General features: G+C 33.2%; 2 protein-coding genes across 2 annotated transcripts; one reads left to right on the forward strand and one right to left on the reverse strand.

The window, feature by feature from the left end:
* The first annotated feature begins 1419 nt into the window (after positions 1-1419).
* LOC127096367 (protein FAR1-RELATED SEQUENCE 5-like) lies at positions 1420-3572 on the forward strand. Its single transcript, XM_051034946.1, has 2 exons — positions 1420-2155; positions 3385-3572. Exons 1-2 carry the CDS (start codon positions 1420-1422, stop codon positions 3570-3572), a joined length of 924 nt encoding a protein of 307 aa, XP_050890903.1.
* A 789-nt stretch (positions 3573-4361) lies between these two features.
* On the reverse strand, positions 4362-4817 carry LOC127096368 (uncharacterized). The gene has a single exon (XM_051034947.1). The coding sequence runs from the start codon at positions 4815-4817 to the stop codon at positions 4362-4364; it is 456 nt and encodes a 151-aa protein (XP_050890904.1).
* Positions 4818-14567: the final 9750 nt, after the last annotated feature.

Here is a 14567-nt window from a genome sequence, read left to right on the forward strand (position 1 = left end):
AAATTGAATTAATAATGTTGTAGAGAAGATGTGAATCGCAGAAGGAAGGTGACAATGGCTACCAGAGCTTGTGAAGCCCTGATACCATGTTAACAATGGCAGCACTACTTGCCATGGTAGCTTGAAACATAAATTATGTAGAAGAAAATAAGAGAAAATGTAGAAAGCCTAAAATGTTTCATCGATTGCATCAGATAACAGATCTAATGCTATATGTACATGTAAGGAGTTTGTTAGATAAAGTTGTTAGTACTCAAGAGAAAATGTAGAAAGCTTTAAAATTGTTATTGCAACAAAATCAAAAGTACCGTCAATTTAGAATTTCTAGGATATACATCACAAAACTTTTGAAATTTCAGGTAGAGTCACGTAATATTTTATTGGAACTTATGAAATTTTCGAGCATTACAACAAAATTTACCGAAAATTATGAAATTTTCGGGAATTACAACAAAATTCTGGAAATTGGAGAGTTTTCTGTATTTGCCACATGATTCTGAAATTGAGAAATTTTTGGTATGCAATGAGTGAAAATTGTTCATTTTTTCCTACATTAAGTTTTTTATCTGAAATTTTTAAAATGTCGGTAAATATGCATGATTTTCAAAAAAATGCTAAAAAAATCCTACTAGAATTTTCGTTTACACTATCAAAAATTTCCTTTTTAACATATTAGTAAAAGTACTTTTTTAAAGAAAAGTACATTTTAATTGACAAATACTAGCATAAATAGTGTCGAAAATATGAAAATATGAGAGGTGCAAGATATAAAAGAGGGGGTGATAAGTTAAATGCTCTCAATAGATTGATATATTGGTATGGAAGGCCCATAAAAGACCCATTCTTCCAAACTCGAAAGTTTTACCCTATACCCCCACATTTATCCCCATACCCCAACAATTTTTTAAATATTCCAAATTTACTCTTGTTAATTTTACTTTAATTTTTTTACTTTTTACTATTCCTTCAAGCCAGTCAAAAACAACAGTTGAGAACCCCTACCACACGAACCGGATAACATTGAGTGACAAAATCCAGTATGTTATTTTATCAAACCAAAAACTTGAAACAATGTTTTCTGATTTTTATGTTCACAAAACCTGATAACTTGTTGTATAGTCATCCAGTTCGTAATGTTCAACGAAATAACATCAATAAGTGTTTTCCGGTTCATTTTTTTCATTAACCGGATAACTTCTCTGTAAGTGTTTCAGTCTTGTATTTTTTGTAACCGGATTTCTTACCTTGAAGTGTTCCAGAACTCTTTTTTATTTATTTAAATTTTATTAACTTTTCCTACATTTATATTTAGCAGGTATGAGTATGCCTTTGATAATATGTGATAAAAACTTGACATGCGTAGATACCAATAAGATATTCTTAACTGCCGAAAATTTAGATACACGAGAATAGGCAACTATGTGGATTATGGAGGTTGGAATTAGGAATAGAGTGACTATTATAGTAACCCGTCTAGACACCGAAACTGACAAGAGAGGAAGAAGTGACAAAGTTATATTTGGTTGTGATAAAGGCAGAAAATACAAAGAAGGAAATAGTGAAACACAAAGTGCTACCAAGAAATACGGTTGTCCATTCAAAATTAGGTCAACAACAAAAGATGGTTTTCATTGGAAGATTGACGTAAAATATGGACTTCACAACCATGGTTTACCGGATAGATTTGAAGGTCATTCATTTGTATGTCGACTTAATGCTAATGATCAACAACATATTGTTAATTTGACAAAACATCATGTTCCACCAAGACACATATTATTGTTATTGCAAGAACGAGATCCAGAGAACGTGACTCGAATCACCCAAATATATAAACATAAGAGTAAGATGCAGAAAGACATCAGGGGTCCTAGAACAGAAATGCAACAGTTGTTTAAGTTGATAGAGGATTCAAATTATGTTTATTGGAGTAGGAAAAAAGACGAGTCAGAAGTTGTGAGAGAGATCTTCTGGGCCTACCCAGAATCTGTGAAGTTGTTGAATATGTTTCCTGGTGTGTTGATTATGGGCAGTACGTATAAGACAAATAAGTACAGGCAACCTTTGTTTGAAGTAATTGGTATGACATCAACTGAGTTAACATTTGTTGTTGCATTTGCCTATATGGAATCTGAGAAAACAGAGATTTTTTTTGGTATTGGATAAGTTGAAAAAACTGTTTACTAAGCAAGGATTATAGCCACAAGTGATTTTAATTGATAGAGATCTTGCTTTGATGAAAGAAATTGAAACAATATTTCCAAGGACAGTTAATTTGCTTTGTCGATTTCACATCAACAAAAATCTGAAAGCAAAGTGAAAGGAGTATGTTGTGAATGATATCTGAGAGCCAATAGAGAAACTATGATGAACTTGTAAGGGCTAATGATGAGGTAGAGTACCATCAGCAGTTGCAACATCTTGAGTACGTATGTATGGATTTTAGACAATTGTTTTATTATGTGAAAGACACATGGTTGACTCCTCACATGTATAGATTTGTTGGAGCTTAGATCAACCAAGTGTTTCATTTGGGCAACACCACGATGACTAGGTAAGGTGTTTGAAATTAGCCATAGTTTGTTTATCATAATATTAAGTATACATATTTATGTTATTTTTTTAGGGTTGAGTCTGCAAATTGAAAACTAAAGCAGATGTTGGAGAATAGTTTAGGTGATATGTAGAAATGTTGGGAGGCTATGAATGGTAATATCAAGGTACAATTGGGAAATATTAGAGCTTAATTTCAGAAGAGTTTTTATGAAGTTGAGCACGTGCATACTAGTCCATTTTATGGAAATTTGTGTGGTTCAGTATCAAGAGCAGCTTTGAGACACATTGCTGAAGAGTGATTGAGGGTTGACTTGGTGGGTATAAACACCCAAATGTGTGGGTGTACCCATAGAAAATTATATGGGCTACGTTGTGCTTCTGAGTTAGGAAGATACACATTGAATGGTGAACCAATACCAATTGATGCTACTCATCTCCATTGGAGGAGGCTAAGCATGGAAGGTGAACAAGAGGTAGATACATAGGATATATCAGAGAGGGACATGACCAATGCCATTGATGCAATATGGAAAAGGTTCAGGTCACTAGATGTTGTAGGAAAAAGAGAACTAAAAAACAGGGTGTGGGAAATTGCTTACCCCACTATAACAAGGATGTGTCCACAACTTGAAGAAATAAAAACCAAATGAGGGGTGAAGGAGAAATGGAAGAAACCTGTGGGATATGATGTTTATCATGATCCTTCATATCATAAGTATGTTGATCAAGCAAACTACAGTTCTCAAAAATCTTCAAAGAGGTCATGTTCAGAGTTATCCCAAACCTCAAAGAAGAAACCATCTAATAAGTTCATTGTACAATTTCTAGATCATATCAAACCATTTATTGATGACAATGTTGATGTTAAGAGTGATGGAAATTGTGGGTTTAGATTCATTACATCACTACATGGATATGGTGAGGATGGTTGGTCAATGGTTCGCCGTGACTTGGATAATGAAATTAGAGGTTCCAGAAGCAGTCTCTATGAGAAGTTATTTGGAAGTCGCTTATAAAAAAAAGTGAGAGAATCCTTGTTGATATCATCTTTAGGTCATCAACCAATAGAGAAATAGATGACATTATCATAAATGAGTTATCTGATAGAAAATATGTATAAAGTCATTCTTATCTCATTGGGTTATCCTGGTTTGACTTTCTTTCCTATTACGACTTTACATTCACCTAATGTGTCCATTTAGTGCATTGGTTTTGTAGACCAAGATCGTTGGGTTCAGGTAAATATTCATGTTTGTTATGTTAATTACTCATCTTTTAATTATGTCTTACTTATTAATTTTCTAAACAGGTAACATGAATGAGGGATTTCCGTTGCCACCGATCACATTGGATTGGAAGTAGTATCGCACACCAGATGCAACTTCTTGGATGATAGTATTTTCTAGATGGTTACAGCATTGGCAACACCTTACGCCTGTAGTGTCGTAATATGTTAGATTATAATTGTAATGTGATTGTTATATTTGGATTGTATTAACGACTAACTTCATGTTATATTGAATTCATGTTATATTTTGGATTATATTGCATAAGTCATAAAATAGTAAAGACGTATCATAATATATAAGTCTGAAAAATAATACATAAGTCTGAATAGTACATAAGTCTCATAATACATCAATCATCATTGTCCGAACCATCATTAGTTATTGGTCCGCCCTGAGGTACCGGTCCACCTTGAGCTACATGTAGTGCTCAAAAGACCTCAACAAAATCATCGCCATCCTCATTAGCCTCGTGACGATGTAAATAACGATGCAACTCATGTGAAATGAATGATAGCCTCAGTCTGGAGGTCCTTCGTCATAGACAGGAACCGAGACCTGTCTCACCTCCCCTCGAGGTGGTGGTACCAAACGAGGATGTGGCACCATGTAGTACCAATCTAAGTAATCGGACGCCACATCATATGCGGTGGTAGCGGAAACTGTCGTACATATGACATCCATCACGCTCACGTGATATGTAATCCACTCAACATCCATATCAAGTGTGTCAACATCAGGAGGTTGAGGCGGTATGTACTGCCTATATCCAAACTGGCGCAAACATCTGTCAGATAAGTATAGTATAATGTCATACCATTTCAAGCCACCCTTGTACAAGCATATATCATCAAATGGCCAGTGTTGTCTATGATCCTCAAAAGGGCGCCAAATGACATCAACGAGTGTCAATCCATCTAACACAGACCTGAGCTCATCAACCTTTTGTGCGCCTTGCTTGTACATCCATTTCATCGTTCTAGGAAGCGAACTACCAATACCAGCAATCTTAGAAAATCCCCTCTTGCCAACAGTTGGAAAGTATTCATGAATCCAACACCGTTAAATTATTTTTCCAAGGAAAATTCTAATTTTATTTTTAATTATTTTAAATCTATATATTTATTAAAATTAAAGAATTAAAACAAGAAAAATAAGAATTCTGTACTTAATAATTGTTGCATGATACTAACCACACAGAGGTGATTCAGTCAGTTTGTCAGCTTGGCTGGTTGATGTTTCATGAATCTATAAAGTCACTTTCAAAAGTTGCATAACGATGGACACAACACAAAAATATTGCTCTCAACTATAACTTTTGATAAGAATTTTGCGATCCATCGTCGGCTCAGAAATGCATATTAAATGCTTGTTTCATTGTCATGTCCAAATGGTTGTATGCTTCATTGATTTGTAGCTACTATCTACCATAACAGCCACATAAATATATGTCCCACCATACTGCACATAGATTTTAATATAAGAAAGAGCACGCTGATACAGCTCAAGATCAAGCATATATATGTATATCTTAAGCTGGTGGGACTTGTTGTTAATTAGAGTAGTGAAAAATTCATAAAATATGTGAGAAGTTATTCAATATATATCATACATATGTGAATGAAAATTGCTGTAAGATATGAACGAGATACTTTTTGAATAGTTCACGTGTCTAGTTTAGTTTTCCAAATTTGGAAGGCGTCAGTGTTCTGTCTATGGAACCACTAACAAAAAATGTGCAAAGTACTAATGACATACGTACTACTTATGTTAACCGGTCATCCTTGCAAAACTATTATAATATGATAGTTCACATCAATACATATGCCACATTCAGTTTTGAATTTTAAAATGATTGTTTCGTTTTAAATTTTTTAGATAAATTAAAGAATACAATAAAATTGTCGTATGACATTATATTTTTATTAAGTTAATTTTATTAAAGTATCTAGAATAATAATTAAATGATATAATTGAAATATTATAATCATTACTATATTAAAAGAATGAGAATAACAGTTATTTTTAAACAATTTTTATTCCTAAAATGAGTGTCATTTTGAAATGGAGGAAATAATTTCTTAAAACCTAAAAATTTATTAAAGAAAAAAAACAAAAAATGGGGCATAAACTTAGTCTAGAAAAGAAAAGAAAATAAAGCTCTTCATATAACATAGGTTATATGTCCATTGAGTATTGAACAATTGAACTTCCTCAATTATAATTAGAAATACATAGAATTTTGTTGTTCCTCGTTTTTTATTTTAGTCGGTTGTTAGTTAAAATTATATTTACTATTCTAATATTGCAATTTGCGTAGCTATCTTGCACTTTTCTCTTTGTATTTATTACATATCTTATGTTCTATTTTGATCAAGGGGAATGAGATTTCATTTATATAATTCAATTGCTCTGATTTTATATTGTTTAGTAGGAGAATCGTAATTGGCCAGTAAATGTGGAAAGGTTGAGTTTGTTGCGGTGGTTTTAGTCTTCTGGTGCAGTGGAGAATAAGGTTGACTTGCAAAGTTATCACTCAAACCCTCAAGACAGAAAGCGAGTGAAAAAGTGATGTGTGAGTGAGGCGTGTTTTCCCTCTTAAATAGGAGAATCAGTTGAGAATTGAAACGTGGAGTGAAGCATGGATCGAGTCAACTGTCAGATTGATCTGGACGGTCAACAAAGCTCCTTTCGGTGGAATCGTCTTCTTCCATAGAGAGGAAAATCCATATGCTTTATGTGTTTCTACCGCTTCCACTTTACCATTGGTCTTTTGTCTTTGAACTTTGCAGATGACCCTTGTACCTCAAGTTCTTGTTTCTGCTTTGTAGGACGAGTGTTTGCATATGTGTTCCTAATCGTCCATTGGATTCGGTGACATGAGTATAGAACCATGTTTGCAGGTTAAGTAGTCAAGGAAACTCTCATGTTCTTAATGATGAATATTCGTTTGATAATGACAACTAGATGTAAGCATAATAAGTAGTCAAAGATGCAAGAAACCTTAATAGGGTTTAATGATCACTCCAAATATCCTCTAAAGATGGCACTCAACTAGAATAAAATTCAAGCCTAAACTTCAAGAATAATTCAAGAAAGTGTCTAGATGATTTGATTACTTGAAAAGTCTTAAAGCTTCAAAGTGTGAAAGAGATGAAGTGTGAAAGCTCGTCATGTCGCGTCTGAGTGAACAATATGTTGTAAAAGCATAAGGTTTTTAGTAAAGTTATACGGCTAAATCACACACACACACACACACACACACACACACTAAAATATGTTTTCAAACATATTTTTCTTAAAGAATTATTCCTAAAAATGTTTTGACATTGTAAGACCCCAATTTTGACCCTAAGATCCCTCATGCTATCTCATCATATGCATTGGCATTGGGATCACACCTTGGCATCCTCTTTACCCCTCATCCATTGGGTTTGCATTTGGAGAGATCACCAAACATATTTGATTGTATCATACTTCATTTTTTCTTTGTCTACTAACCAGAATACCAAAAAATATGTCAATGTATAGTTTGTTACTTTTGTAGGTAGTGTATGCTCACCCATGCTCTATCAAGCTCATATTTAGGGTTTAAGACCCTCAATGCAAGGAGTGCAATCAAGAAATGGTTCACATTGACTCTAAGTATCATATATGGATCCCCATGATCTTCACATGTTATTGTGATCAAGAAATCATCAAGAGTTTGGAGTTTGTTTGTCTTGGAAACCCTAATTCATCTGGGTATCTTGTGTGACTTCTTCAACAAGTTTCTTCAACAATTGATCAAATATTTCAAGGGATACTTTATATTTCATCATCTTATGCATATTTGATTCTACATGAGTCCCAAAAGTCAAGAGAATGTCAAGCTAGCAAAATGGTTCATGGTGGTTGACTAGAGAAAGTCAACTAGTCAAAACTGGGGTTCCCTAGACCCTATCTCCTACACTTTTTGTCATATGAAAATTATTACAAGATAAAAGTTACTAAAAATGACATTTCAAACAACTTTCATGTTGAGGTCAAGAGTTAGTTTTGCTTGTAAAGTCATTTTTTATGATGAAAGATTATAGGTCATTTTGTCTGAACCCTAGTTTGGAGGTCAACTTCCCAAGACCATAACTTGCTCAATTTTTATGAGATTAAATCAATTAAAATTCCATGACCAAATTCAAGGTGTATACTTCAACTTTGATGTTTGGAGGAAGTGCAAATTCAACTTTAAAATGCAATTCCCAAGAGGAAACATTATAGGTCATGTTGGGCCAATACCATTGAACAAGTGATTTTCCTCAACTTCTAAAATGCATAACTCCTTCATGAAAAATCCAAATAAGGTCAAATTTGTGACTAAATTGAATAGGTTTGAAATATATAGAACTTTTAAGAAGAAATGTTTCTCATTTAAAGTCCATAGAAAAAGTTATTCAAGGTGGAAGAAGTGAATATTTGACTTGGGACTTAGAAAATTTTCAAATATGTTTGATTTCCCAAACTTACACCTTAAAATTCATCATGATCTAAGCTTCAAATGAAAAATTGTTCAACACGAAAGTTGTTCCCCGTGATCTTACCTTTCCAAAAAGTCCAAGATAATCTCATTTGGCCAAAGTATGAAGGACTTGTGCATGGGTGTAAGTTAAGAGACCATTTTGATGTTTTCCACTTCCACTTTTCATACACATTTGCAAGAAACCTAAGTAGGGTTTGATGATCACTCCAAATATCCTCTGAAGATGGCACTCAACTAGAATAAAATTCAAGCCTAAACTTCAAGAATAATTCAAGAAAGTGTCTAGATGATTGGATTACTTGACAAGTCTTAAAGCTTCAAAGTATGAAAAAGTTGAAGTGTGAAAGCTCGCCATGTCGCGTCTGAGTGAACAATATGTTGTAAAAGCATACGGTTTTTCGTAAAGTTATACGACTAAATCACACACACACACACACACACAAAAATATGTTTTCAAACATATTTTTCTTAAATAATTATTCCTAAAAATGTTTTAACGTCGTGCCAGTTGAATCAGGAACTTCCAAAATGATTTGGGATAAAATTTGTATTGTCCAATTGATTGCCACTTATACCCAATCGATTGGGTTAGTGAAAAAATATCCTTAAAAGTTTAGGGGCACGTCTTAATGATCGACAACGACTCTATATAATTTCTTTCCTTTTTAAACATCTTAAACGTTTATTTTAAGGTCTTCCAATCGATATGAGCAAGGTGCCAATCGTTTGACACATAATTTTGGCCTAAGAAATTTTCCTTTCTCGTGTCACCCTCTAGCCTATAAATTGAGGGCTTTCCTTCATAATTTCACATCCAAAATCGTGATTATTCTATCTCATACCTATCTCTCTATCTCTCTCTCAAATATTTTCAACTTTCTTTCACTTAAATTTAGCCGGAGCGCTTCGAGGAAGTTTATGTTTAGTGAGGCATCTTTGTAATTCTGGAAGGGTATTGTTGTAAATTCACTAAGGAATATTTTACCTTGGTTGAATAATTTATCCATAAGGGATTATGTATTTGGGTTCAAAGCTAAACCCTTTTAAAATCTTTGGTTTGGAGATTTAGATTCTAAGTCGTCGTTTCAGTTCATAAGTTCAGACCGCTCAAAAGCTTTCTTTGGTTCAAGATCAGCCTGGTTCAAAATCTCATATTGATTCATGGTTATCCTAGTAAAAACTCTGGTTAGGTTCTTAAGCTCAGTGTGATTAAAAGCTTATTTTGGCTAAAGATAAGCCCGCTATAAAATCTGAGTGGTTTGTGGTTAGCTTGTTCGAAATCCTTGTTCAGTTTGTGAGTTCAATCCTGTTTAAAAGCTTACATTGGTTCGAAGCCCGTGTAAAATCTCGGTTTAGCTTAGGGGCTAACCGCTTCGAGTTGATTTTGGAAAGAAGACTAGCCGCTTCAATCCGCCGTTTGGAAGGAAGACTAGGCGCTTCTCTCCGGTGTTCGTTGTTTGGTTGGAAGTTAGCCTGAATTTTCATTTTCCCTTGTATAAGAGGGTTCAAGAGTTCAACCTACTAAAGGATATTAAGAATTATTTGATACCTTCAAGATTAAATCTTAGGGATAGGATTAGGTCACTTCATTTTGATTGAATCTATATAATTTTTGGTGTAACTTCTCTTACCATTAACATTTTTTTTGCTTATTTATCTTTCCGCTTGTAGCGGTAAATTTTTTGAGATTAAGCTATTGATTAACTTAACTCATAAAGTAAGAGTCGCCATCGCTCTTTTATTATTTCCAAAGGAAAGGGAAAAAGAATGAACAAAACCCAAAGAAGTTTTAAAACAAAACTAATAAAAAAGAGATAAGGGTCCGGGGGTTAGTTATGTAAAGGGGAGGTATTAGCACCCTAAACATCTATAGTACTCTATAAGAACCTCTTTGAAAATCTGTGCATTTTGGATTAAAAAATGGTGTTGCTTACAAATGATTGGGGAGATGAGAAAATAAATGTTTTTTTACAATTTTTTATGTTTGCCAAGACTTTTGGAGTCTCATGCCTATGTACCAACAAAGTGCAATGCAGGTTCAAAACCTCGTAGTTCGTGATAAAAATAAGAAAAGATGTTTGTTTTGATTCATTTTTAATGAAAAGGAATTTTGTCATTTTAAGGAAAATACTCAACTAGTCACCAACAAGTATGAGTAATTTTTCATCATCATAGAGAAAAGCTCCAACTTGGATTAAGATCAATAAGTATGCCACTAGCTCTCTTAGGTGGAAAAGAATTATCATCAATATTATGGGGATATGAGAATTACATCTCAACTATGAAAATAACTCATGTCTAAGCTTTGAGAAAAATTTAAAAGAAAAAATGCATCAAGGGCACAAAATGACTTAAATGAGCTATGCATTTTTTAGTCTTCTATATGACATTCTTGTCTGTTGAATTGCATCCCATTGGTCAGATCTTTTCAACTCTCAAATTTTAAATTTTTGTCTAGGATAGTCCCTTCATCTCCTCCCACTTCTTAAATTTCAAAATCTCTCCCCCTTTTCAAAAACTTTCTTTGTTTGTGTTTTCTAACTTAGACGTGTTTTAATGATTAGAAACTTTGGCCTTATGCCAATGAATTTTAAAATCTTTTCTTAATCAAATTTGTAAATGAACTTAAACATATTTACTATAATTTCAAAAATACAAAAAAAAACTAACAACCCCATTCAAAACTTTGGCCTTTTGTGCCTTTTTGTTAAACTTTTGTTAAAAGCAATTCACCAGCTTTCTTTGAAATTTTTACCACGAACTACGAGGTTTTGATTCCTCATTTTTATGTTGATACGTAGGCATAAGACTGAAGGTCTTGTAAAACACAAAAATATAACTAATGAATTCTCTTCACATCCCCTCATTCTTTTTTTTATCAAACATCATTTAGACCAAATCACTTGCACACAAAAAAGGCTCCCTAGGAGTACCTATGACACTTTGGATACTAACACCTTCCCTCTGTGTAACCAACCCCCTTACCTGTAATCTCTGGCATTTTATTAGTTTTGATTTGAAAACTTCTTATCTTTGAGTTTTGTTCGTACTTTTGCCCTTTTCCTTTAGAAACAATAAAAGCGTAGTGACGACTCTGGTTTTATCGACATCAAGTTTATCCATAGCTTGATGGTCATGAACTTACCGTTACAACTTGTTTTGGTTCCGTTTAGAGATTCTTTTTCTCATTGTTTTTTTATTTGCAATTAAATGAAGAACACATAATGACAAATGCATACACAAGAATCAAGCAAAAATGCATAAAATGAAGGTCCCAAGGCTTATCGACTGAGGGGAGGATTCCTCTGGTTATTATTAATTAAAACTGTCGGTGAAAAGAGAGCCGAGAAAATACCGGAGGTAAGCTCCTTGCCCTTACGTTTATCTTCTATTTCTTCGCCTCTTTCAATTTTATGAATCTTTGTGATGATGTTTTTGAAAAAGTCAATTGCTTTGTTCTTGCCGATTTGATACTATCTTCTTTTAGATTGTGGAGAAAAATTGTTGAACATTGGTGAACGATTGAATAAGACTTGTTAAATAATGATTGATGATTGCCTTTGTGTTGAATGCTTGAAAATTTGTGAAATGACGGTTGTAGATGATGCTTGAGAATGAAACTTTATATTTTTGTGAAATGGTGATTGAATGTAATAAATAATGTATGTTGAATGTGATTGAATGCTGAATATGTATGAACTTGAGAATTTATGAAAATGGTGGATAATCCAATGGTGAATGAATAGGATAAAAAGTATAGGTTTAATGGTTTTTCCCCTAATGATGGATGAATATAAAAGATGAAGAAATGATAAGTTTAGAAAATGATTATAGGAAGTGATTTTGGCATTATAGCTTTAGGCAAAAAGTGAGTTCTTCATTGTGAATGATGATGAGTGTTTAAATAGAATAAAATTGGAGGGAAATAGTGGTGGTTATTGGAGGTTAAGGGAAATGGACCAGCCGCCCGAAATGGTTAGAGGTGGTTAAGTTAGTTTGATTAATAGCCTTATGATAGTGATCCTTGTGAGAGGCTTAAGAGTGGTGATGATTGAAAGTTGAAGACAGAGTTAGAATTTAGTTGGGACTGCTTTGGGCACTTTGGGAAATTGCCCAAAGTGGTTAGAAGTTAGATAGTGGAAGTTTAAGGTAGTTAGGGTGATTAAAACATGAATGTATATAACATTACATGTATGTGCATATGCTGAATTTTTAATGAATGTGAGGGAAATTGAATGAGTTTACATGATATTACTTGAATACATGTTTGGGGTACTTACATTGTATGAATGAACGACTTATAGATGCATTTGAATTGATGTTCACAAATGAAATGATGTATTAATATATGAATGCTGTATTTTTTTTAATGCATATGATTTATGGTGTTTTACTTGTTGTATAAAAATGGAATGAGAATGATATATAGTATGCCACTTGTATTTATGGTATATGCATAACATGTTGAATTTTTGATAAAGAATGCATACTAACTTATTTTTCCTTCTTTTCTTTGCAACATGGTACATGACAATCGAGCATGAACAAACATGGTCAAGAATTGAGTATGACTGAAGGCTATTGAAGAGCTTGGAATTATTTTTATTCGTTTGTGTATGGAAATTATGTAATATGTTTGTAATAACATAAAGTGATGTAAAGTGAAGTCATGTAAATGTAAAGACATTTTTAGTGACTTTTGAACTTTATATATATGGATTGAAAGACCATGAGTAAAAAAGGAACTATGACTCAAAGTGTATGTATGAAAATGAATTCCAATGAATGCTTAGGAAATTTACCCATGAAGTCAAAAGTGATTTAGTGAATCACTTAGAAATTGAAAATGTATCGAAAAATAAAAAATGTAAGTTAGGTTGAATGACTTATAATACAGGTTATCTAAAAAATAAAAAATGCATGCTTGATGATTTAATTTAAACATTCCGATTCAAAACAAACACATGCAAATGTTTGATTGAGATAGTCAATAACCCGATGCAACGATTATAATGCAAATGATGCGAATAACCAATGATTGAGTCTAATGCTAAAAGTCGACCCCTTTGACTTCTGTCTTGCTTCAATGCAAATGAATGACAATGATGCAAATGATATTAATGATATATTTTCCTAAATGAATAATTAATATGAGAATCATGCATACAGATGAAATGTATGCATATGAACTTAACCATAAGTCATGTAGCTTAAGAAAAGAGTAGGACAAATTTGAAATATGACAACGAGGACTTGGAGGACAACTATTATGTACAAGACATATCCCCCTCAATTCGGCCACGTCTCCATTGGTCCAGTCACCCTAAGACGAAGCACCCCAAGTTCAGAAGTACCATCCGGCCACTCAATCGACTTCTAGAATATTCTTCTAACGATTGGAATATACCAGCTACAGGAGATCCATGCCTTAAACATATCCAACGACCTTTCTCTTTTCACGTTTGAAAGATAGCGAGACACTTATTCATCTTCCCTATATATACGGGATAGTGTCATTTAAGGTAACAAGTGTTAAATATAACTTGAATACTCTCATATTATTCACATATTTACTTAAACAGCGAAATGTTAATCTTACATATACATTCCCGTTTCTGTTTCTATGTAGGAGAAGCTCTCTTCTATCGTAGTTTTCGAAACTCATTATACTTTTTCATCTTTAAATAACTATTTTCTAATTTATATTTATTATAATAATTAATACATCAATACTTATCAAAATAATTTTAAAAACTCAACATTTTCTCTCTTTTAGTTATATATACGGTATTTATTTATATTCAAACGACTTGACTGATTTGGGTGAGGAGAAGAAAGTAATGGTTCGAGCAAAGCTGCAGCGCACTGTCTATCTCTAAACAAAGACAGACAAATTACTATAACGCATCGCTGTCTACATCATTGCCATCCCAGAAACACATGCAAACCCTCCTACACGTGTCTCTTCCTATTCACCTATTCCCCTATCAACATTTTTTATTCATTTTCTTCTCCAAACCAAAACCTCTTTGTTTCTTTCACACTATTTCATGTGGTCCCCACTATCTTCATTCTTATGCTTCAATCTTTTTCTCCACTCTAGTTTACTTTATTAATCACTTAAAAGTAGAAAAATGTTACATATTTTTCCTCTAGCCAAAGGAAACATAGAGAAAAATAAGTTTTTTTTATTTATCAAAGTAAGTGTA

This window comes from Lathyrus oleraceus, chromosome 6 (assembly GCF_024323335.1).
Source record: "Lathyrus oleraceus cultivar Zhongwan6 chromosome 6, CAAS_Psat_ZW6_1.0, whole genome shotgun sequence".
Lineage (NCBI taxonomy): Eukaryota > Viridiplantae > Streptophyta > Magnoliopsida > Fabales > Fabaceae > Lathyrus > Lathyrus oleraceus.

What these genes read in the sequence shown, in the direction of transcription:
- LOC127096368 (XM_051034947.1), bottom strand. Translation starts at nt 4,817, where the DNA reads ATGAAATGGATGTACAAGCAAGGCGCACAAAAGGTTGATGAGCTCAGG.
- LOC127096367 (XM_051034946.1), top strand. Translation starts at nt 1,420, where the DNA reads ATGTGGATTATGGAGGTTGGAATTAGGAATAGAGTGACTATTATAGTA. An exon ending in GAAAACAGAGATTTTTTTTG is followed by an intron (nt 2,156 to 3,384) that starts GTATTGGATAAG and finishes TACAATTTCTAG; the next exon opens with ATCATATCAAACCATTTATT.